Here is a 23,330-nt window from a genome sequence, read left to right as displayed (position 1 = left end):
GTACGAGATTTCCACACGCGTATCGAAGTTTTAATAATTGTCGCCGTGGCGCATAAGTATAGGTACATATTTCATTTTTCGATTAATAAGCAGGATATATTAATGTTCAAAGTACAAGAAAATTATTATACGGCAAATCCGTAGTCAACTCGAGAAGTGGTAGCCACATCGCCGTTATCGTCACTCGAGTCTTGATCGGCAGCGGCCCATTTGCTGCAAGATATGAAATTTTCTTGACAGCAGTTTGACGCAACGAGAGATGACCATAACAGCGTTTGTCTATGTTGCACCAAACCTAGCTGAGTTCCAATAGGTACTACCAGGGTTCAGCATCAGCTATCTTGGGTAATGCTCTACCATGTGATCATCATGACGAATCGGATGTCCAAAAAGCGCGTGCCTATGTTGCACCAAACCTGAGTTCCGCTAGGTACAACCAGGGTTCAGCATCAGCTCTATCTTGGGTACTACTCTCCTAAGTGCTCATCAAGACGAGTCGGATGACCAAAACAGCGTGTGCCTATGTTGCAACAAACCTGAGTTCCTTTAGGTACAGCCAGGGTTCAGCATCAGCTCTATCTTGGGTACTACGGTAGAACGTAGAACGAAAAAAAACCAGAATGACGTCATCCCGAATGCACTAGTTTTATATAACCTCCTTGACCGGCAACGTAGTGATTATATGCTCTTTGCCGGCGGCCGCGGATTGATTCCCATTCCTAATTCGGATTCCCTGATCTGTAAACGGAACGTCTGCGACCAGTGGGTGGCGAACTGTGGCGAATCGCCCGCGGCGCCAAATCTTAATACAACACTTTGGAACGCCACCTAGCCTACCACAAAAAAGATGTAAAAAAAGTAGTCCATCTCCATGTCTGTCAGTGTTCTGGCCAGTCTTCATGATAAAAATAAAATTCGATTAGATTTTTTAAACCAGGATGAAACATATATATTTGGCATATAAAACTTTTACACAAAAGGAAAACAAACTATTGGCTCCTCTACACGATGGGCCAACGCCGGCCACTCCAAGGGACGCAGCCATGCGGTGGAATGACATAGCAATATCACTTGCTCCCTCTAACGCATAAATGCGTCCCTTGGAGTAGCCGGCGTTGGCCCATCGTGTAGAGGAGCCATTATATCGATTCTCGAAGAGGTGGAAACCTACAAAAAAAATGTTTTTACCGAATGGCAACACTGTCAGTCAATGCCAAACAGCCAAACCGAACAAAGATCGGAGATATCAAGAAAATTTATATTTTTCTTTTCGGGAAGCCAGTGCAATTCTGTAAATATTATTATATTAATTCTGCGGAGCATGCTCAAAGTACTATTTGTGATATTCTTTGGTGCGATGTATGGACTTAGTCATGTTAATTAGTGATTACTGCAGTGGACTCAGCGGCGCGAAATCGTTCAATATGGCCGCCGGAACTGGAACCGTTTCTCAGATTTGTTTACTGCGGGTCCGGCAGTGTTATTTTTGTTAGTAGGCAAAGAGTGATAGTGTATCATAAGTGAATTAGCTATTTTTTTAGAGCAGATTCGATTATTTATATGATCTCCTGTAAAATATTAGTTTTTAAGAAGTGCATTGAATTAAAATAAGTGCATTAGTGATAATATTCTTTTCTATTTATATGGGCCGGTCGAGTCCCTGTGTGTGTTTAGTGAATAAAAGTATTTAGTTGTGAGTGCTTGCCGTCCCTCGCAATGTCTCAGCATGAGCGGTCGGAGCCGCGATGAGCGCGCCACGGCCGCGCCTGCAGCTGTCGCCGCTGCCGTGCCGCCACTCATGGTATTTTTTTTATATTTATGATATTATGTTAATACAGCTTGTAACATGCCTTCTGGACGCTATTAAGACAATTCTCCGAACATATGTAAACATAGTCAGTTGGCTATAGCTATATATAGCTGATTCAATGAAAGTAAACATGATGAAAATGATAAAGTAGGTAGCCTTAACCTGCCTAGGTATTTGTAGTGTTGTTTTGGGTTATAAACGGGGCTCAAAGATCACGTAGACGTCCTGTATAGTCCATAATTATGTACTTACCCCAATCATTTATAGAAGGGTTAAGGTTCCGTCACACAGGCGCGTTTTCCGGACGGGGCGTGAGCGTTTTATATGAAAAACGCTCACGCCCCGCCCGGAAAACGCGCCTGTGTGACGAAGCCTTTAATGTTCAAAAGCTTTGTTGTAACTAATCAATTTATGACAGCTAACAGAAGTAAACTGTCTCGCCACTTTTGCTTACCAATCTAACCATAGGTATGTGAAAATGATTATAAACATACTGAAATACACTATAGTATAGTAGACAGACAAAATGTTATAATTATCAATTATCATTAGCAAGGCTCTGTCAGTCTGGCTCCCTGCTGACACCTAACCAAAATAAATACCACATGATTTCAGTCAAAGTAAACTTTGAACTAACAAAAATAAATACTTTATGGTTGGAGTGAAGTCAGGCTTTGATAAGTAATACTTATCCTTTATTTATATTGCAGACACTAACATGGCAGTGTGATAATAATAATAATTGGTGGGATAATCAAGTTGATTGACAAAACTTAAATATTTGCAATGAAATGATTAATGGTTACTTATTTTCCTGAGACACCTTGTCTTGTCAGTTATCACCCTTGAATAGGTTGTGCCATTCTCAAGAACATTCTCCGTTCTTCTTGAGCAAGAATGCTCCCATACAAAACAGAACCTTCTAAAGTATGACACCTCTACCCTTGAAATATGCCTTTCAAATCTCTTACTTAAGTACCTGAATTTAGATTATTCTTTTCACCATATGGATCTAGCTAGACTCTAGTCTAGTCTAATATCTTTGAAATCCTCCCTCTTTCTACCCAACAGCAAACCCCAAACAAAGATTTATTTATGTTTGGGGTTTGCTTCATCAACTCTAAGTACAGTAGAATCCGCATATAATGACATCAAAGGGAAGTGACAAACACGTCATACTAAGCGGATGTCATATAAAGCATAGTTGATTAACTTCTTATTTTTGTAAATTTTTCCAAATTAGTCTCAAATTCCTTTGTGAGAGATGAGTTTTATTAGGTTGTACCAATTATCAACTTGTCACTGAGAATCAAAATAAAACAACTGACACACTACGCACGCACCAAAATGTGGGGGCGGCCACGAAAACCAGCGAATGTGTCAGTATAACCGGACATAATTTCACGTAAATAGGATTTATAGGTCATAGTAAGCGGTTAGTCACTATAAGCGAGTAAGTAAGAGTAAGAGTAAGTCATCTTATCAGACTTTGTCACAAAGAATTTTATATGAAAATCAAACTTCGCACAGTAATTAGGTCATAGTAAGCGGCTGGTCAGTCTAAGCGGAGTCATAATAAACGGATTCCACTGTAATAGGCATAAGGTAAGACCCTTGGGCAGGGCCACCACAGTGGGAAAGAGTTTTTTGGGTACTGTGCAGAAGGCAGAATAATAAATATTTACAAACGGATTTTTGACAGTATAGTATCAAATTATGGCTAATGTGGTCAAGAATATATAACAAAACACCTGTTTATATGTATTCCTATATGTAATATTTTAAAACCTTTTGTGAACCTTCCACTCTGAGGTTCAGCAACAAGTAATAACATTAGTATAGAGCAGAAAGTGTGTGCAGAATGCTCTAAATAGAGAAGCATGGCGGGAAACAACAAAAAAGGCCGTATAACAACCTTAATGACCACAACTGCTCTGACAAGAGTATCCGACTAAGAGGAAGATAGAGTGGAGGTCACCAATTAGTTTTTTCAGGGGTCCGGCTCTTAACCTGTTAGCATGTGCCGCGGTCGCCCGCGGCGCTGCGTCGGGCCGGCTGTTTGGCCAGACCTTTAAAATAAAATGACCATAGCGGTCTGTTTCTCCTTGAGTTTATAAAATAAGCAAAAAAATAAAATATGTCAGTGGTCGGGATGCGGACCAAGGTCCACCACTCCATTTGGTGACCCCTGGTATAGAGACTATTGTAGGTAAAAAAGTGGCACGAAAGTCACATAATACCAACAAGATCAAACTAAGAAATTAATATTAGCAACCAGAACAATACTCAATTTCAAGATTCAGCACAGTTTTCATGAATCAACTGCTTTCTGACCTTCCTCCGCCCATAAGACTTGTTGAGATTAGACAGGTTTTGTGTATGTGGTCCTTTAAGAAAAAAAACGAGTGGTTTTTCTATAATATAGGTATCTGGGGGCATTGCTTTAAATATCTTCAGTTCCAGGTAGCCTACTAAGTCCTTCGTTCTCTGTCTGGTGAGGGTGTAAAATTCACGCATTTAAGTGTATTACTATGCCATATTTTCCTCTTCATATGCCTCTTCGCCACATATTCAACATTAGGTGTTCTCAGAGTGTTCCATGCTGGCCAAGACTCCTTTGACCCAATTGTCTCCGCAACCCTTTTCCTGCTCCACATTAACGATATGCTGCAACTAGGGTTGCCAACTTTTTTTTGGTGGAATATAGTATTTTCCAGAATAAGGCATCAAAAATATAGTACATTTCAAAAAAATATAGTACTTTTAGATAAAATACTAAACATGAGTGTCTTCTTCTTCTTCCTCGCGTTATCCCCGCGTTTTTGCCACGGCTCATGGGAGCCTGGGGTCCGCTTGACAACTAATCCCATGATTAGGCACTAGTTTTTACGAAAGCGACTGCCATCTGACCTTCCAACCCAGAGGGTAAACTAGGCCTCATTTGGGATTAGTCCGGTTTCCTCACGATGTTTTCCTTCACCGAAAAGCGACATAAGTTCCGATATTTCGTACATAAGTTCCGAAAAACTCATTGGTACGAGCCGGGGTTTGAACCCGCGACCTCCAGATTGCAAGTCGCACGCTCTTACCGCTAGGCCACCAGCGCTTAAAATACTAAACATGAGTGTAATATACGTTTAATCGGAAATATAGTATTTTAGCGTACTATATATTTTTCCAAAAGTATATAGTACAGAGAGCCAAAATATAGTACAATACTATATAATATAGTACGGTTGGCAACCCTAGCTGCAACCCAGCATTGTAGGTTATGCAAGATGACAGTACGGTTGTTGAGAGATATTTAGCTAGTGCAAGGGATAGCAGGGAGGATATACGTTCACAGAGAGAGGCCATGGTTGAGCAGATGAACTTGACCCTTAGTCTCGTTTCCCAGTGGGGGGATGACAATTTGGTCGCGTTCAAAGCTTCCAAAACGCAGGCGTGTCTGTTTTCCGCAAAACGGAGTCCATTCGACCTGACTCCTTCTTTCCGAGGTGCATCTGTACCTATTGCCGACAGCCTGGAACTCCTCGGCATGGAGCTGAGTTCAGTCCTCAGCCTCTTTAAAGTACTCTTACTTAAATATGTTTTATTTGTTCGTATTGCTCATATTGTCTATTTTAGGTTAATATTACGTGACCTTAAATAATATTTATGGTTTATTTAATAAAAAATAAAACTTGCAAAAGTAGTGTTATTTTAGTTTCCGTCCACCTATGAGCTAGTTTTCGTCCACGTATGAGCTAGTTTCCGATCACTGCATTATTGAGTTAAAAATGTTTCATTTTTAGTTCAAGTGTTATGTTATATATAAATCGTTTTTAGTTGGTTTTATAGCTTCTGCCCGCGACTTCCACCGCGTATAATGCTTATATTCATTATAAACCTATGTCCTTCCTTGGGACTCAAGCTATTTTCATACTAAATTCAACAATCCTTACTTAATAACTTTCCATGGACGAAAACTGAATACTTGATATAATTGGTATGTCAGTTACCGTCCACTAAATTTCTCTGCACATACTTCACACCTGGACAGCTTCTAACACTTTACAAAGCTCAAATCCGATCGTGTATGGAATATTGCAGCCACCTGTGGGATGGCTCAGCTAAATACCAACTCGCCGCTTTGGACTCAGTGGAGCGCAGAGCCAGGAGGATGATTGGCGACAAGAAGCTAACGGCTAAGCTTCAGTCTTTGGCCCATCGGCGGAAAGTCGCCAGCCTGTCGGTATTCTACAGGTTGTACTTCGGGGAGTGTGACCAAGAGCTACACGAGCTTATTCCACCGTCCCCATTCTACCATCGGACTTTTAGACGCACGGCCGGTTTCCATCCTTACTTGGTATATATTCCACCAATTCGCACGAAGCGCTTTGCTTCTTCTTTCCTTATGCGCACTGCCAAGGAATGGAATTCCTTGCCGGCGTCTATTTCCGTGTTCTTATAACCCGGCAACCTTCAAATCAAGAGTGGACAGGCACCTTCTGGGCGAGCTCGCTCCATCGTAGGCCACGTCTACGCCTCGGCTAGTCTGTGGCCATGAGTAAGCCCATTCATAATAATAAAAAAAAAAAAAAATTGTGACCAGTAACAACCCTGTTAACTTGAGGCACTTATTTTCTTTTTCTTCCTTGCGTTATCCCGGCTTCTTGCCACGGCTCACGGGAGCCTGGGGTCCTTGGCAACTAATCCCAAGAATTGGCGTAGGCACTAGTTTTTACGAAAGCGACTGCCATCTGACCTTTCAACCTAGAGGGTAAACTAGGCCTTATTGGGATTAGTCCGGTTTCCTCACGATGTTTTCCGTCACTGAAAAGCGACGTGCAAATATCAAATGATATTTTGTACATAAGTTCCGAAATTGGTAGGAGCCGGTGTTTGAACCCGCGACCTCCGGATTGAATGTCGCACGCTCTTACCGCTAGGCCACCAGCGCCACTTACAAGAAGGGCAAGTTGAGGCAATTAGTAAATCCACTGTTGAATATTATGTTTCATGTTTTGTTGCAGGGGGTGGAGCGCGTGGTGGGCGTGGTGCCGGGCGGCGGGGGCGGCGCGGAGGCGCTCAACGGCGCCGCCGCGCCGCCCGTGCGCGCGCCCGACGAGCCGCCGCGCAAGCGCACCAAGCTCGATGAAGCGCCCTCGCTGCGCAAGCGCGTGCTCGAGTACAAGCTGCTGCGGCTCAAGACGCTGCGTGACCGGTAATGTTCCTCCACCATTCCTCTCTACCCATTGGCCGCAGTACTAGGCTCAGTCAAGTACAGCATGAGCACAATAGGGTTTTTGACACATGTTGAATTGTATAACTAAATCTAGTTAAATAGATAGTAATGTGTCTATGTCAATAAATTGGAAACTAACAACATCCAAATAGGAAAAGAATAATGGTACCATTCGATTCCTTACATTTTATTGAAAAAAAATATTGTATACCAACAATATGCATAAACGCAATATTTCACCGTCAAAATCGCAATTTCCTTGTTTTCCATACATTGAAATGGCTTCAAACGTTACATGGCGTTTCGTCAGTAAAGTGCGGGTGCCAGACTTTGACCATCATTTGTGACTTTTGTATTGCTTTAAGACAATGGGTCCCATACAGACATTTGATCCTCAAAATAAACCTGATCGATTGATACCATTCATAAAAAATTGCCAAATACCCTATAACTGCAAACTCCAAAATGATCTGTAATCATGACAAGAAAGAAATGTAAGGAAATGCGTGCTTATTGCCCCGTCACGGTCGTCACTTCATCAGGGTGCCTTGTCTTCATGAGGTGTGCTGCACTTCTACCTTGTTTCTGTCCAATTTTTATTATCCTATATCAACACGGGTTACAGGAGTTTCTGAGAAAATGTATCTTAAAACTTCTAGCCATCTATCCATAGCCATTTGAGTGAGAAATGTTGATAGATAAACTTTCTTCTTCTTTTTTTCATCTTGTTACCCCCTGCTGGGGTGTAGGACTCGAATCTTTTTCTTCCATTGACTCCGGTCCTGGGCAGCTTATCTCTCATCATACATCTAACGTCAAGTAATGGAACTATCAGTACCCCTACTTGACACCAGATGTCTCAAGTGTAGCTACTGACGAAAAGGCCAAGTCATTATATGTATTAAAAATTAAAGATATCATAACCACTCACATGCTTGATATTTTTCAGTGACCTCTATTATTATAATAAAATAAGGGTGACAGTTGGTAGCTACAGTTACCAAAAGCAAGTGAGTGGTTATTGATAGGGTTTAACACCCCCTGGCACTGACTAAAATAACCGACTTGGTTTCACATAACATCTCAAAACTTTTGTAGTAGAAGAATTGCATTGCGAGACTTGCATCTTTTTACATGTAATGTTTTTGATGGGATCTAGACACGCGGCAGCGTGTCAAGCCAAGTTCAAGCAAAGGAACTGGCTAGCCAGCGCCGAGTGTATCTTTACACGAACCACTTGGTGCCACTTTTGACCCTTCTATAACTCAAAACATATTTAACGTAAACACATAAAACTACGTGTGTTTAATTATATCCATAAGGACATCTAGAAGCCCAAATTTCATTAAGCTAGCTCAAACGGTTATAAAGATATGAAGGTCAAAAAGTCGTAAATTTTGGGACTGACTGACTGACTTATAGTCCCTAAACCTAACCTACTTCCAGATGACCTAGAAGGATGAAATTTGGAATCCAGCTCGGTTATTGTGTGTAAGCGTAGGAAAAAATCTAAAAATAAAAAAAAGTTAAAAAATAGGGGGGGGTCCCCATACAAAAAAACCATTTTTTATTGTGACTGACATATAAGTACCTAAACCTAACCTACTTCCAGATGACCTAGAAGGATGAAATTTGGAATCCACCTCGGTTATTGTGTGTAAACGTAGGAAAAAATCTAAAAATAAAAAAAAAGTTAATAAATAAGGGGGGTCCCCATACAAAAAAACCATTTTTTATTGTGACTGACATATAAGTACCTAAACCTAACCTACTTCCAGATGACCTAGAAGGATGAAATTTGGAATCCAGCTCGGTTATTGTGTGTAAGCGTAGGAAAAAATCTAAAAATAAAAAAAAGTTAATAAATAGGGGGGTCCCCATACAAAAAAAATAATTTAATTGTAGCGGTGGAACCGTTACAAGCAGATCTTTGAAACTATCCCAATATATGTATTATTATATTTGCTATATAACAGAAATATAAAAATAAAATAAAGTCAACAAAAAACTTGTAATACGCGCTAAACAACCGGCCAACGGTGTGTCGCTGTCGTCGGCGGCGCGCGGCACCACATAATTATACACAGAAGAGAAGTAAAAATCTACATAAAAGCGCTCCTGAACAACAGATAAACATAGGCACCGCTTACGAATACCGATTTAGTTATTTATTGTTTTATTACATTTATGTTCATCCTGCTTCTTTCTCAACGATGAATTAAATGATTGTCATTATACTATAACCACAAACGTTCTTCGTGCCTAAACCAGTAACAGTATAAAAGTACATACATGAGATTCAATGAATGAATAAATACTTTATACAACCCGTTCGCTATAACTTTGCCGCTGTCAACTGTCATGCGTTTAGCGTTGTCTCACTCACTCAGTTCTAGTTCTAGTGAGAATACGTTACGCTATACTGACGTCATTTGATAGCAGCAAACTTATGTTGTAGCGACGCCCCAGCCAATCAGCGTCACGCTCTGACGAATGGTACAAAATCATAAGCGGGAGCGATTTGGTTAAAATTTATCGGGTCGGTTGGTTTATACCTGCATGGTAGTGATGTTATAGTCCACGGCTCACTAAAATAACAAAGACCAGTGCCCAAGGTTCGTTTCTCTGATTTCTTTTGAAAATAAGAAATAATATTTTAAGGTATAAATTTGTTAGTTCGAACTCTTTGTACCTTAAAAGAAAGTCCAATGTGTATGTACACCAAGGTAAAAACAATAACGATGCCTTATTGTTACCGATATATGTATGTATTGACTAATTTAAGAATGCTGGTTGAACTCGCTCGCGCCTTGCACATGTACGCGGGGACAAGCGAGGTTCCCGTTCGGGCCCGCGCTCGCGCCACAAGCGCTATACGACTTAAAATGCGAACGAAGCAAAGTATGCTCTCTCGTTATGCCCGGTTGTCTAGCGGAAACCCACCTATCAGATTGCGTTTTCAGGATAGCAGAGGACAGGCCTACGTTGCGCTCTCCAGAGTTAAAACACTAGACGGAGTACACCTTATTAATCTAGACCCTAGTCAAATTAAGGCACAAGATAGTTCTATAGTAGAATATAACCGCCTGAGATCGTTACATCGTCCGGACTTGGCTAATTTAAGCATAAACAGGAAACGTATTAAAAAGGTAGCAGATAATGAATGGGCAATGCGCACTATTATCTCTAACATTCAAGAGAATGTAGACAATAGCATAAAAAAGAAAACCATGCAGCGGAAACGCAAGAAAAAACATTAAATCTCAATACCTGCCTAGTTTTCTTTACAAAAAGTAATGATATCCCACCAAAAACATAAATGTAAAAAAGGAGAGCCAAGTTCAATACAAAAATTATACATGGCTGTGGGCTTCGCCGCAAAAAGAATTATAAAAAAGATGTAGAAAGTAGGTTAGATTTGGCTTGGCCAGTTTTCATTACATCAGTCATTTTATAAAGTTATTCAACATATATACCTATATATATTGTAATTCTGATAAAAACTGGCCAAGCCAAATCTAACCTACTTTAAGATCTCACATTTTTTTTTAATAACAGCAATTGTTATAGGTATCCAATAAAGCAAAGAAATAGAGTTTAATACTTGTTCATAATGTTATTATGATCCTATAAATACATATTTGGATTTTGCATAGAACTTGGCACTCATTTAGATCTCCATTCTTTTTGCGGCGAAGCCCACAGCCATGTATAATTTTTGTATTGAACTTGGCTCTCCTTTTTTTAGGGTTCCGTACCTCAAAAGGAAAAAACGGAACCCTTATAGGATCACTCGTGCGTCTGTCTGTCTGTCTGTCTGTCTGTCTGTCTGTCTGTCCGTCTGTCACAGCCGATTTTCTCCGGAACTACTGGACCAATCAAGTTGAAATTTGGTACACATATGTAAGTTTGTGACCCAAATACGGACATGTAACGTAAACAAATGAATTTTAAACATGGGGGCCACTTTTGGGGGGTAAATGAAAAAATGAAAAAATTTAAGATTTCAAACTATATCATGTTACATATCAAATGAAAGAGCTTATTGTAAGGATCTCAAATATATTTTTTTTATAATTTTCGAATAAACAGTTTAGAAGTTATTCAAGAAAATAGGCAAAAAATGACCATTCCCCCCCCCTTATCTCCGAAACTACTAGGTCTTAAATTTAAATAAAAATACATAAAATTGGTCTATACCTATAGATGACAGGAAAACCTATTAGAAATGTACAGTCAAGCGTGAGTCGGACTTAATTACAGTTTTTGATCCGACCCCTACGGATTTTTTAAAGATATTTCACTCACGTTTCACATAAAAAATACATTGTTAACAGTGCCGGATTACTTAGAGTAGTAGTTTTCTTAGAGTAATTGGTGATAATTTTCTGATAAGATAATCATTTTAAATATTTAACGGTCTTACCTACTTACGAGTAATTGTAAGGTCAAATTAAAAATAATGTTTAAAAAAAAATGTTAAATTGAGAGCTAGCTCAAAGTTTTTTGTACTCGTCGACTTTAATGGTTGAATTAATAAAGACTTTGTAACCAATAAGCAAAACAAGCGCGTGCTTACGGCACCACGTTCAGGGGGGGCACCAAAATGCCAGGTTGAAAAAGGTGAACAAATTTTAAAATTAGGGACAGACACATCGTTTTTACCACACGATTTTTTTAGCTGTCCAAAAGCTAATTTGCAAAAATAATGGCGCGTAATTCTTTGGGAAACAATCGGTCGCAGTAGAAGAGTCGTGATTACATGCATAGATTCGATTTCAACCCACTCTTTTGCGGTTCGGCGTTAGGTCTTATGCGAGGCCTTCTGCCTTACGGCAAAGTTGATCTTCTGCCTTAATTACACTTGGGCGTGGATCCAAATCCAAGCTTTCCTCTTTCGCAGCTGGGCCTACTGCCTTTCTCACACTTCGCCAATTCAATTCCAAGCTCTGCTTTCTTGCATATTTTATGCATGAAAACAACCTCGCTGAGACCCTTAAATATTGATAGAAAACTGTCCCATCCCTTCTCTGTATGAAATCCTGGATTCGCGCCTGGTTGGGACTAAAACTAAAATTGCGTTTTTATATCGAAAAATTTTCGCGCTCGCTTCGCTCGCGTTTTCAATAACTTTATAAGGTATGATAAAGGTGACATTCGGGTGGCGACTGCAGCAACATTACTCTGTTGCAACGTTACTGCTGCAGTACTGTCAACTTCCGTGATAAAATGATGTGACTGATTTCCATACTAAAAGTAAAAATGTACAACTGTCTATCATATTGCGTTTTTATATCGAAAAATTTCCGCGCTCGCTTCGCTCGCGTTTCTATTACTTTCTAAGCTATGATAAAGGTGACATTCGGGTGGCGACTGCAACAGGATTAGGTACTCTGTTGCAACATTACTGCTGCGGCACTGTCAATTTTCGTGATAAAATGATGTGACTGATTTCCATTCTCAGCTGTAATGCGGCAATGAACTTCTCTCAATTTACCAAAAAATCAATGTAATCTTGATGACCCTAGGGAGAGGGGGCACCTAGAAATGCTTAGGGCATCAAAATATCTTAATCCGGCACTGATTGTTAAAAATTGTGTAATATACGGAACCCTTAGAACGCGAGTCCGACTCGCACTTGGCCGGTTTTACATTTATGTTTTTGGTGGGATTAGAATTGTCTCGATGAGTATTAGCTGTTTGTCGTAAGAAAAGTACAGTCAGCGATAAAAGCTTGTACCAAAAATGAAATTTTTGCCAAAAACTTATTTTTAACTATGGTATCTAAAGTTACATAAACTAATTACAGACATAGATATACCTTATCCAATAGGATTACAATAGGGTATTTATAGTTGGTCAAGCAGATCTTGTCAGTAGAAAAAGGCGGCAAATTTGAAAAATGTAAGCGCGAAGAGATATCTCATAGAAAATTTGAATTTCGCGTCTTTTTCTACTGCCAAGATTTGCTTGACCATCTATAACTACTAGTCAAATTAGTTTTTTTCGAACTGTCGAAACGAATTATGAATCACTAGAATGTGACGTCACGATCAAATTATCTACTCTTTATAGTTTTATACGGGTTTTAAAATAGAAATAGTGTTTAAAAATAACTACTGTCTACTGTCTATGCTTCTCTATTAATCTTCAAGTGCTTTATTTCTTGCATGGTGTAAAATAATTTGTGTTAAATACAGTCAAATATCCTATTAAGATTAGTAAGTATAAAGTTTCAGAGCAATCTAGTTAGTTTTAAAATGAGGGCGTAACTACGTTTGTATGGAGAACCGAGATTGCTGCGGACTCTTAAAGAACGCATTTTCTGAAAGGTGTAAATTATTTTTCCTTACGCATCTCCATGTAATAGGCGGGTGTTGGTAAGAGTGATGTGTGTGCAGGTACACGGAGCAGCTCAGCGAGCTGTACTTCCTGCAAGCCGGCGGCAACATGATGGACTACGCGGCGTGGCGCAAGCGGCCGCCCGCGCCGCAGCTGGCGGCGTTCCTGGAAGCGCGCCGGCCGCCGCCCGTGCCGCCGCCCGACCCGCCCGCGCCCGACCCGCCGCCGCCCACCGAGATGGTGGAGAAGGTGGGCCGAGACCTCTACTTTGTTTTTCCCCAAATCCATTCCATTGGCCATCAGTCGCGAGACTATAAACCTGATTAGATTGAAGCAACTAGTGTCATTTTTCGCTGGATACCATGTGAGTCGCTTTGCTGGCCGAAGCCATGGCACCTTAACAATTGAATGTGTTTTAGTGAATAATGATACGTTTTGTTGTACAGGCACGACAGGAAGCGTACGTGGCCGCGCGCGTGGCCGAGCTGGCTCGCGCCGGGCTTTGGGCGGAGCGGCGGCTGCCGCGCGTGTGCGAGCCGCCGCGGCCCAAGACGCACTGGGACTACCTGCTCGAGGAGATGGCCTGGCTCGCGCAGGACTTCGCGCACGAGCGCAAGTGGAAGAAGCAGGCCGCCAAGAAGGTACTTGTTTTCCTAAAGGCTCCGTCACACAGGCGAGTTTTGCGGGCGGGGCGTGAGCGCGTTTTGAGCTTGGACGCAGCGCCCCGCCGGCGCGCCACGCGCTTGACCCGCTTTGATCGCGCCCGCGCAGTCACACAACACAGCGCGCGTTGCGAGCGGTCACTTGATTAGTGAACGTTGGACGTTGGAAAGCATGATCATGGACGTTGAAAAGCTTTAAGGTCTGGCCAAACACACGGCGCGATGCAGCGCCGCGTCCGCGCCGCGTGATGCCGACGCGATGCCTGTTCAAACAGGGCGCGCGCGGATCGCGCCGGCCTCACGCTCTCAACACGCCCTCATCGCGCGCGGGGGCGGGGCGCGGCGCCATGCGGGCGTGACTCGCGCCCGGATACAGCATGCGGGCGCGGAGGGTCGCTCATTCCTTCCGAAGCCATAGATCAGAGTATGACAGGCCTATTCGGATTTCGAGATAATCACAAGATCTTGAGACGATTTAGAGATCAACTAGATCTACATTAGATATCGACTAGATGTGACTTGGATATCTAAGTCATAACTTGTCGAAATCGTTCAAGAGGACCTCCAGAATCGCGGAAGCGTCAAATTTGACATATCTATCTTACAAATATCTTTAAATTATCCGTATCGTAACTTGTTGAAGCCTAGTAGAAATCTAAAGGCTTGGCCAAATACACAGCGCGACGCAGCGCCGCGTCCGCGCCGCGCGACCGCGGCACATGCTAACAGGTTACCGACGTCAAACAGACTGCGTCCCGCCGGTATCACGCCCCGCTTCTATCGCGCCCCGCGCCGCGCGGCCCCTTGCGTCCACGCGGCGCGTGCGCAGCGCTGCGCCGCGCGGACGCGGCGGCCCGCCGCGTCGCGCTGGGTCACCTCAGTCGGATCGGATCATCGGACGTTAGGCAGCGAGCGGTGCGCCGCGTTCCCGCGCGGCCGCGCCGCGTTCGCGCGCGCGATGAGGGCGTGTTGAGAGCGTGAGGCCGGCGCGATCCGCGCGCGCCCTGTTTGAACAGGCATCGCGTCGGCATCACGCGGCGCGGACGCGGCGCTGCGTCGCGCTGTGTGTTTGGCCAGGGCTTAATTCATTTTCTGAATCGAGCCGTTTGTTGTTCGAAGAACATATACTTACTGTTTTGGTTTAATTCTTCTGCGATTCTCATCCACAACACAGCCTTCATATTTACATTTTTATAATTTCTGTCCGAGAGATTATATATAACTTTATGATCTCTTACGAGATTAATTAATTTTTCTATATCCATAATTACAATCACAGAATAACTAATATTGCTACGCTCGCACTAAGCACCGCTCGCTGCCTAACGTCCGATCCGACTGATGTGACCCACCGCGACGCGGCGGGCCGCCGCGTCCGCGCGGCGCGGGGCGCGACAGCAGCGGGGCGTGATACTGGCGGGACGCAGTCTGTTTGACGTCAGTAACCTGTTAGCATGTGCCGCGGTCGCGCTGCGTGACCGCGGCGCTGCGTCGCGCCGTGTGTTTGGCCAGGCCTTTATGAGCGTTTTGTAGGCAACAGCAGTATACTGCGACAATACTGCCGACTGCATTACTGCAACAAAAGTCTAAAACGACGTTTTGTCCGAATTTTTAATATTTGCGTCAGTAATTCAGTCTGCAGTAATGTCGTGCTGCATTACTGCTGCAGTATAGCTGGCGACTGCATTACTGCCAGAAATGACAAAGTTGATATATTTTTGCTATTAAATTACCTTTAAGACATTTGCTGCACTAATCTTGGCTGCAGCAGTATTGCAGCACGATAATACTGCCGACTGCATTACTGCCGCATGTCAAAATTGATGTTTCTGGTGGCAGCACTGAATTTTGATATTTGCGGCAGTAATATACCTACTGTTAATTTATGGAGTCACTTCCCCATCGCTATTTCATGTTATCAGTGCAAATACCACAAACAATTATTAGTAGGCATAAAAGCAAAGCTTCACCTCAGAATTTCGTCCTGCCACCTGGCTAGTGGATGTCCTCTATTTCTTTTCGGAGTGTACAACTTTGAATAAAACGGCCCACGAATTCGTTCGAGAAGAAAAATGAATGGCCATATTTTCTTAGAAGATGTGACGTACTATTGATTTTTTTATGACGTAACATAGGAAATGCTCAATGAACGCACAGATTGTTATGCTTGACAGTGTGCCCGAGCCGTACAGAAATATTTCCAAGACAAAGCGGCCGCGGCGCAGAAGGCGGAGAAGGCGCAGGAGCTGCAGCTCAAGAGGATCGCCGCCTTCGCGGCCAAGGAGATCAGGACCTTCTGGCTCAATGTGGAGAAGGTAAGGAAACATGCAGTCGAGTCCTCACAGTATTTCCAAGACAAGGCGGCCGCGGCGCAGAAGGCGGAGAAGGTGCAGGAGCTGCAGCTCAAGAGGATCGCCGCCTTCGCGGCCAAGGCGATCAGGACCTTCTGGCTCAATGTGGAGAAGGTAAGGAAACATGCAGTCGAGTCCTCACAATATTTCCAAGACAAGGCGGCCGCGGCGCAGAAGGCGGAGAAGGCGCAGGAGCTGCAGCTCAAGAGGATCGCCGCCTTCGCGGCCAAGGAGATCAGGACCTTCTGGCTCAATGTGGAGAAGGTAACGAAACATGCACGAGTCACACACACTCAATCATTATTCATTGTCCCTTCCTTCACGTTGCACGTTGTTCCCACAGTGATGGACCTTTTGTCAATTGTTATTTGACAGAAAGCTACAATTCCAACAAGTCTAAAATTATTAATGCCGCCTGTAGGGTTGGAATTTATCAAGGCTTTATATTTTAGATTTTCTTTCACATTCATTGTTGGTTGAGGTCGGGTAAACAGACTTAAGGGGCCCACTGATTAACAGTCCGCCGGACGGTATCGGCCTGTCAGTTGTTCGGAACTGTCAAAATTTTGTTGTAACAGACAGGCTGATACCGTCCGGCGGACTGTTAATCAGTGGGCCCCTTTACAAAGTGGAAAGTTCCGAACTCGAAGTTCTTTATTGAAATTAAGAAATGTTTGGTCCTTAGTGCAGGGGTCGGCAAACCGCGGCTCGTTGGAGCATATTATAAACCTACCTCAGGTTTGCTGTGTGCGTTGCAGCAAAACAAAAGGGTTCTGGCTCAGTGATACACTCCACTCTTTCGGGTGAAGCACTGATAATTCTGCTAGAACCCAGATCACGAACAGATTATCGATGTACAGAAATAATAATATGAATATACAAAAATAATTAGAAACTTGCCTATTAAATAATAAAAAAGTATCGTAGTATGGATTATGTAAAAGTGTGGTGCATGTTAGTGTATAGTATACACAGAAAACCACCTATAGAAACCTAATATTGGCCATTTTGTACGCGACGCAAGTCACCAAACTGTGAGGCGCGGGACGGGTGATAACGGCGTTGTGATTGGTCGTTCCAAATATGGCGCGACGTCACGCGTAAGCGTAGGGATGGGACACGTTCATTACAGGTAGTGGGTACTGCAACCAGTGGTACCGAAATTTATTGTGGTAAAATTATTACCAATTTAGTTTACTCTTATGGTAAACTTACGTTATAGTCGTAATAATTTTATTAAGTTGTACAGTCGACGTCAAATATATGTTTACAGTTTTGCACCTCACTCCTTTATAATAAGGCTAAAAGTGTATATGTTTACATTTTTCGCCTTATTACAAAGGAGTAAGGTGCAAAAGTGTAAACATATCTCTGACGTCGACTGTACCCACAACTTGTTTTTAAATTTTAGAATGTTTATATAATTTTCACTCGATCTCTTTCATCATCATCTTCCTCGCGTTGTCCCGGCTCATAGGAGCCTGGGGTCCGCTTGACAACTGATCCCAATAATCGGAATGACTCGATTTTTTTCGATACGAGAAAAAAAGTGTCCCCAAAATTTTAAGGTTGTATTGAAAACGTATTCAAATGGGCCAAAAACATACGCCTATTACAAATCAACACCGAGTTTTCTCGCACTTCTTTGAAGTTCGTCATCAGGTCCATCTCGTGACATACGACCCAACAGCTCCCGTAGAGGATTCTAAAAAACCCACACAAAATAACAAACCAACACAGAGTTCCCTCGCACTTCTTTGGAGTTCATCATCAGGTCCATCTCGTGACATGCGACCTAACTGCTCACCTAGAGGATTCTAAAAAACCCACACAACATATGTCTATCGCAAACCAACACCGAGTTCCCCCGCAATTCTTTGAAGTTCATCATCAGGTCCATCTCGTGACATGAGACCTAATTGCTCACCTAGAGGATTCTAAAAAACCCACACAACATATGTCTATCACAAACCAACACAGAGTTCCCTTGCACTTCTTTTAAGTTCATCATCAGGTCCATCTCGTGACATGAGACCTAATTGCTCACCTAGAGGATGCTAAAAAACCCACACAACATATATCTATCACAAACCAACACCGAGTTCCCCTGCACTTCTTTTAAGTTCATCATCAGGTCCATCTCGTGACATGAGACCTAATTGATCACCTAGAGGATTTTAAAAAACCCACACAACATATATCTATCACAAACCAACACCGAGTTCCCTTGCACTTCTTTTAAGTTCATCATCAGGTCCATCTCGTGACATGCGGTCTAACTGCTCACCTAAAGGATTCTAAAAAATTACACAACATAATCATGTCTAAAATGGTACAATATGGTACCAACGAAAACACGAAGTTTCCGTAACTGACGAAACCATCATCGTCACATCACTAGTCGTAAAGGGATAGCACATTGCATTTTCAAGATGACGAAAAGGGACGGACATACTTCGCCTCTGCTTACTGACTAGTATAAAATGAATTCCGCGGACAAGAAACAATATTCAACGAAATGATAAATTTGACTTTCCTGTGGGATGCTATTCCATATGTTTTGTAAGTAGAAGTCTTAGATGACTTGCCACACTATTTTACGCTGTAATATCCCATGATTTCCCAATGAATTCAATAATTTACGATTTATTTTCTTAGAAACGTGTACACTGCTAAGAGGTCGTATCCTTGGGCGCAACTGATCGGAGCGGCGCGCGAGCAATATTATATAAGCGCTATTACTTGCACGAGTGGTGACCGCGAGTCGTCCTATAAGCTCTGTCTATAGGGGTTGGTCTGTGATAGTATAATATCAGATATAAGTATATGGAGTAGAAAACGGCTTACAATAAGATAACGTGTTGTACACATACAGTCGCCATCAGACATATCGGAGCGTCCAAGGTGCCCACAAATATCTGAACATGCCTCTATTGTCAAGGCATTAGAGTGCGTGTTCAGATATTTTTGAGTACCTCCGCCGCTCCGATATGTCTGATGGCGACTGTACAGACTAGATTCCATAAAATTGAACACAACATTTGCGGCTCTTTAAGCTTCCTTAGACTGGTGATTTCTACTGCAGTTGGCTCTTCCTCTCAAAAGTAGATTGGAACCCCCAAGGAAAGAGAAAGCGTGGCCGTCCCAAACAAACCTGGCGGCGTACGGTGCTAGACGGGGCGAAGAAGATTGGGATGTCTTGGAGCGAAATGAAGCGAGAAGCGCAAGATCGATCTACATGGAGAGTCACTGTGGACTGTGGATCCTGTGTCCCATCTATGGGACATAGGATCTTAAGTCAAGTGGGTCTTCCTCTCAAAAGTTTGCCAACCCCTGCCTTAGTGAATCGGTTCTGCCATTCAACCAGTATGAACCATTTCAAAGTGGGACAGGTTTAAGGTGTGTATGTTGTTCAGTTAGTAGAGTGGAAGCGGTCGCGGCGCGTGGAGCGCGCGCGCAAGGAGGCGCTGGACGAGCAGCTGTCCATCATCGTGGACCGCACGGAGCAGTACTCCCGGCAGCTGGCCGCCAGCCTGCAGCCGCAGCCCGACACGCCGCCCTCCGACGACGAGTTCACACCCCGGGGACCGGACTCCGACGACGAGGAGACCATCGCGCAGGCCGAGCAGGAGGCGCAGGTATGCCTTCTTTACGTGACGAGCTGACGACCATTTAATTATTAGACTCTTTATCGTACATGTCATATACTCACTCACTCGTTTGTTGTTTAGCATGACGCGTCGCACCACCGCGACGAGATCGAGGCGCTGCGGCGCGAGTCGAGGCTTGCGCTGCCCGACCTCCTCCCCCCCGGCTACACCCCCGCCGCGCCCTCCCCCCCGCCCTCCCCTGGCTCCTCCGACTACAGCGGCGACGCCGACTCCGCCGACGACGAGAACACCATCGCCGAGCAGGAGCGTCGCGAGCGCACCGACCATAAGCAGGAGATCGACGAGCTACAGGAGGAGGCCGATCTCGACATAGAGGAGCTGAGGCGACGGTACGCGGCCGCACCGCCGCCACCGCCGCCCGACGCCGACTCGGACAGCGAGGAGAGCGAGCGCGAGGAGAGCGACGACTCGGAGTCGGCGTCGTCGTCGGCCAGCGGCGGCTCCGAGAAGCTGGCCACGCTGGTGGACGACCCGGGCGCCGGCTCCGAGCGGCGCGTGGAGGCGGCCGCCTCGCTCGCGGCCACGCTGCAGCCCACCGGCACCACGCTGCAGTCCACGGCCGTGGCCACGCCCGTGCCTCGCCTGCTGAAGCACCCGCTGCGCGAGTACCAGCACGTGGGGCTGCACTGGCTGGCCACCATGCACGCGCGCGCGCTCAACGGCATCCTGGCGGACGAGATGGGGCTCGGCAAGACCATCCAGACCATCGCGCTGCTCGCGCACCTCGCCCTGGAGCGCCAGGACTGGGGGCCGCACCTCGTCGTGGCGCCCACCTCCGTCGTGCTCAACTGGGAGATGGAGTTCAAGAAGTGGTGTCCCGCCTTCAAGATCCTCACATACTATGGGACCATCAAGGTAATTATCTTAAAGGTACCAACCAACCTGTACGTAATGTCAGCTTCTAGAATACTCTCAAGAAATCACTACCAAATTGGCTACCGATGTGCCAACTAGCGGCTAAAGTAATTTCTTCAATTTTGAACACGGGAGCTACCCTCCATCCTGCTCCTGGTATAAAGGCCGTCCAAACCAAACAATTACTTTAAATATAAAACTTCTTTCTTTTAAGTTGTAAGTACATACTTAACTTTCCTGCTACCCGAAGGCTGCATGGAAGAGATCCCTTTTTAGCGATAAGAGCACCTGTTGTTACCTAGACTTAAACTTGTATCTTTTTTGTGTATTTTTTAACTTTACATTGTGCACCATAATAGTTATTTTCATAGTTACTTCTTTTGTTCCCCTACTAATCTATCTTTCCAGTCTATCTTAGTGGTTATTATATTTTGCCAAATAAAACAGTAAACAGTGGTCATTGAAATATCAATGTTTAGTGAAGTGGCCAAGAATATTTATGACGATAATGTTTATAATGGTTTGACGTATGTGTTGCGCAGGAGCGCAAGCTGAAGCGCGTGGGCTGGACGAAGCCGAACTCGTTCCACGTGTGCATCACGTCTTACAAGCTGGTCGTGCAGGACCACCAGTCCTTCCGCCGCAAGCGCTGGCGGTACCTCGTGCTCGACGAGGCGCAGAACATCAAGAACTTCAAGAGCCAGCGCTGGCAGATGCTGCTCAACTTCCAGACGGACAGGTGAGCTAACTTACTTCCATACTCGCACACATGACAACCGAGCGTTGTGTTTAACACGGTCGTATGTTTCAGACGGCTGCTGCTGACGGGCACGCCGCTGCAGAACAGCTTGCTGGAGCTGTGGTCGCTGATGCACTTCCTCATGCCCGACGTGTTCGCGTCGCACTCGGAGTTCCGCGAGTGGTTCGCGCCGGTGGCCGCGCTCGCGGGCGAGGGCGGCGCCGGCGCCGGCACCGCGGGTTTAGTACGACGGCTGCACGAGGTACATCTACTCGAGCGACCACGATTACCACTGTGTAACAATATCTACGCTGTGATCACCCTAATTTGACGTTTCCGTTACGTAACTCAGGCCGCGGACTGGACGCACGCGACTGGCGCTCAGCGAGCGGTAAACCCCACTCGACCAATCGGTCGGCCTTCATTTGTCGCTCGCTGCGCCGTCGGTCGCGTGTGTCCAATCCGCGGCCTTTACATCCTCCACATGCCTGTCGGTTCCGAGCGGCACGATCGAAATCTATAGACTTTAATGAATCTGTTGTGGACGACAGCGGCGATAGTGATTATAATAGTGATTATGATATGTGTTGTGCAGGTGCTGCGGCCTTTCCTGCTGCGGCGGCTGAAGGCGGACGTGGAGCGGCAGATGCCGCGCAAGTACGAGCACGTGCTGCTGTGCCGCCTCGCCAAGCGGCAGCGCTGCCTCTACGACGACTTCATGGCGAGGGCCAAGTGAGTTCACCATTTCATTTACACATTTATGAAAAAAAAAACCGCAGTTACTTCATGTATGTTTCACTATATAAATGATTCACGTTTGTTTAATGCGCAGGACGAAAGAGAGCCTGGCATCCGGCAACCTGCTCAGCGTGATCAACGTTCTCATGCAGCTGCGGAAAGTGTGCAACCACCCCGACCTGTTCGAGCCGCGCGCCGTCGCCTCGCCCTTCCACATGGACGCGCTGCGGATACACGTGCCCGCCGTCGTACTACTGGACGAGGTGGGTATTCTGTACAACACCCCGACCTGTTCGAGCCGCGCGCCGTCGCCTCGCCCTTCCACATGGACGCGCTGCGGATACACGTGCCCGCCGTCGTACTACTGGACGAGGTGGGTATTCTGTACAACACCCCGACCTGTTCGAGCCGCGCGCCGTCGCCTCGCCCTTCCACATGGACGCGCTGCGGATACATGTGCCCGCCGTCGTACTACTGGACGAGGTGGGTATTCTGTACAACACCCCGACCTGTTCGTGCCGCGCGCCGTCGCCTCGCCCTTCCACATGGACGCGCTGCGGATACACGTGCCCGCCGTCGTACTACTGGACGAGGTGGGTATTCTGTACAACACCCCGACCTGTTCGAGCCGCGCGCCGTCGCCTCGCCCTTCCACATGGACGCGCTGCGGATACATGTGCCCGCCGTCGTACTACTGGACGAGGTGGGTATTCTGTACAACACCCCGACCTGTTCGAGCCGCGCGCCGTCGCCTCGCCCTTCCACATGGACGCGCTGCGGATACACGTGCCCGCCGTCGTACTACTGGACGAGGTGGGTATTCAGTACAAAACCCCGACCTGTTCGAGCCGCGCGCCGTCGCCTCGCCCTTCCACATGGACGCGCTGCGGATACACGTGCCCGCCGTCGTACTACTGGACGAGGTGGGTATTCTG

At 45.1% G+C, this 23,330-nt stretch overlaps 1 protein-coding gene across 1 annotated transcript in view; it reads left to right on the top strand.

The window, feature by feature from the left end:
* Positions 1-1,201: 1,201 nt before the first annotated feature.
* The window catches only part of LOC134793080 (helicase domino), a gene marked incomplete at its 3' end in the record, with an annotated part of 38,724 nt that continues 16,595 nt past the window's right edge, over positions 1,202-23,330 (top strand). The window contains exons 1-11 of the mRNA XM_063764606.1: positions 1,202-1,801; positions 6,826-7,016; positions 13,439-13,628; positions 13,826-14,020; positions 16,216-16,356; positions 19,809-20,030; positions 20,124-20,918; positions 21,461-21,657; positions 21,730-21,919; positions 22,253-22,389; positions 22,490-23,318. Coding sequence (XP_063620676.1) covers positions 1,727-1,801; positions 6,826-7,016; positions 13,439-13,628; positions 13,826-14,020; positions 16,216-16,356; positions 19,809-20,030; positions 20,124-20,918; positions 21,461-21,657; positions 21,730-21,919; positions 22,253-22,389; positions 22,490-23,318 — 3,162 coding nt within the window. The remainder of the gene's footprint in view (positions 1,802-6,825; positions 7,017-13,438; positions 13,629-13,825; positions 14,021-16,215; positions 16,357-19,808; positions 20,031-20,123; positions 20,919-21,460; positions 21,658-21,729; positions 21,920-22,252; positions 22,390-22,489; positions 23,319-23,330) is intronic.

The sequence above is a fragment of the Cydia splendana genome, chromosome 8, assembly GCF_910591565.1.
Source record: "Cydia splendana chromosome 8, ilCydSple1.2, whole genome shotgun sequence".
Classification (NCBI taxonomy): Eukaryota; Metazoa; Arthropoda; class Insecta; order Lepidoptera; family Tortricidae; genus Cydia; species Cydia splendana.
This window is presented reverse-complemented; position numbering and strand designations above follow the sequence as displayed.